This window comes from Micropterus dolomieu, linkage group LG03, assembly GCF_021292245.1.
Source record: "Micropterus dolomieu isolate WLL.071019.BEF.003 ecotype Adirondacks linkage group LG03, ASM2129224v1, whole genome shotgun sequence".
NCBI lineage: Eukaryota > Metazoa > Chordata > Actinopteri > Centrarchiformes > Centrarchidae > Micropterus > Micropterus dolomieu.
The window spans coordinates 34,774,854-34,776,313 of NC_060152.1; the positions used below are offsets into that span (position 1 = coordinate 34,774,854).

A 1,460-nucleotide genomic window follows, 5' to 3' on the forward strand; every position below is an offset into this window, starting at 1 on the left:
ACGGAAATAAGTCGACACGCTTACGTTCTTCCTGAGCAAATGTGTTGCATCAGGAGGAATTTGGGCTAACAAAGTATGTGGATCCGGAACTTCTGCTGGAAAGTTCAGTTACCACTTCATTTACTGCTCTCAAATCATGAACCATACGATAAGTCTCATCAGGTTTCTTCACAGGCAACAAAAGGCGTGTTACTCTGAGGATTTGTTGTCTTCTTCAAAAAAATTTGTGGTTCGATCCCTTGAATTGCTTCATCCTTCAATGGATACTGATACTTCCAAGGAGGTCTAGCTCCTGGTCGAAGTTCTACTTTCACTGGTTCGGCTGACTTCACAAGTCCAATATCGGTACTGTGTTGAGACCACAAACATTCTGGAACTTGTCGCAACATCTCTTCTTTCATAGAATCTGAGTCCATCTTGGCACTACAAATAGATTCATGTGTCATCCGTACAGCTTGTGGCTGTCCCTGTCCTTTAGCTGAAATCATGATTTTGACGAATCGCTGATCTGTACTCCTCCAAATTGCCAAATTCTCTTTCATCGGTACAAAAACAGCTTCCTTTGCTTCTGTCATCATTTCCCCTATGTGTTTCTGCTCATAGTCTTCAGAAACCAACAAAGTCACATGTGGCACACTCTTCTCAATTTTGAATTCTTTCTCCAGATAATCATCAGTGTTTACCTTCATAGCTGCTCCTTGTGGTCCCAAAATTATGCAACATGAGCTTAGTTGAATTCCCTTTGTTTGATGAGCCAACCATTCCTCTGGGTTTGCTTGGGCAGCATTCTTGAAATACTTGAGCGTACAATGAAATGGATATTCCGGAAGTTTTTCCATCTCTGTTGTCATCAATAGTTGGCGGACCATTTCTTTTGGCACTTCTATCAGACAGCCATCTGGTGTACATTTTATTGTGCAGTTCAATCTACACAAAGCATCTCTTCCCAATAGAGCAATAGCAATAGGTGTATGTTCTGATACCAATATGGGTATTGTAGTTTTCTGATTTTTATAGCAGAGCTCAATTGGTTCCGTGAGAGGAATCAGCTGCTTCACTCCCTCAAACCCCCTTGTCTGAATCAGTTGATTGGACATAGGAAGATGTGTATCTTCAGGTCGAACACAGGTGAAAGCAGCTCCGCTATCCGCCATTACTTCCAATGGTCGGTTATTTACTTTTACCAGCTGACACCCCCCTTTCGGGGTTCACCAGTCCTCCAAGCGACCTTGACTGGCCCCTGAATCCTCCTCTGAAATTTCCTCCTCTGAAATTTCCTCCTCTGAAATTTCCTCCTCTGAAATTTCCTCCTGAGCTATTGCACTCACGGGCAAAGTGACCAACCTGTCCACAATTGTAACACACTTCTGGAGATTGCTGAAAGTATGGATTAAATCCTCCTCTTCTTGAGCTTCCTCGTCCTCTTCCTCTCCAATTCTGCATCTGTCCATAAACTGGCT

General features: G+C 43.0%; 1 protein-coding gene across 1 annotated transcript in view; it reads right to left on the reverse strand.

Moving 5' to 3' along the window:
• Positions 1-158: 158 nt before the first annotated feature.
• LOC123968640 overlaps positions 159-1,460 on the reverse strand; it is a 21,659-nt gene continuing 20,357 nt past the window's right edge. Inside the window, exon 2 of the mRNA XM_046045505.1 lies at positions 159-798. Coding sequence (XP_045901461.1) covers positions 159-798 — 640 coding nt within the window. The remainder of the gene's footprint in view (positions 799-1,460) is intronic.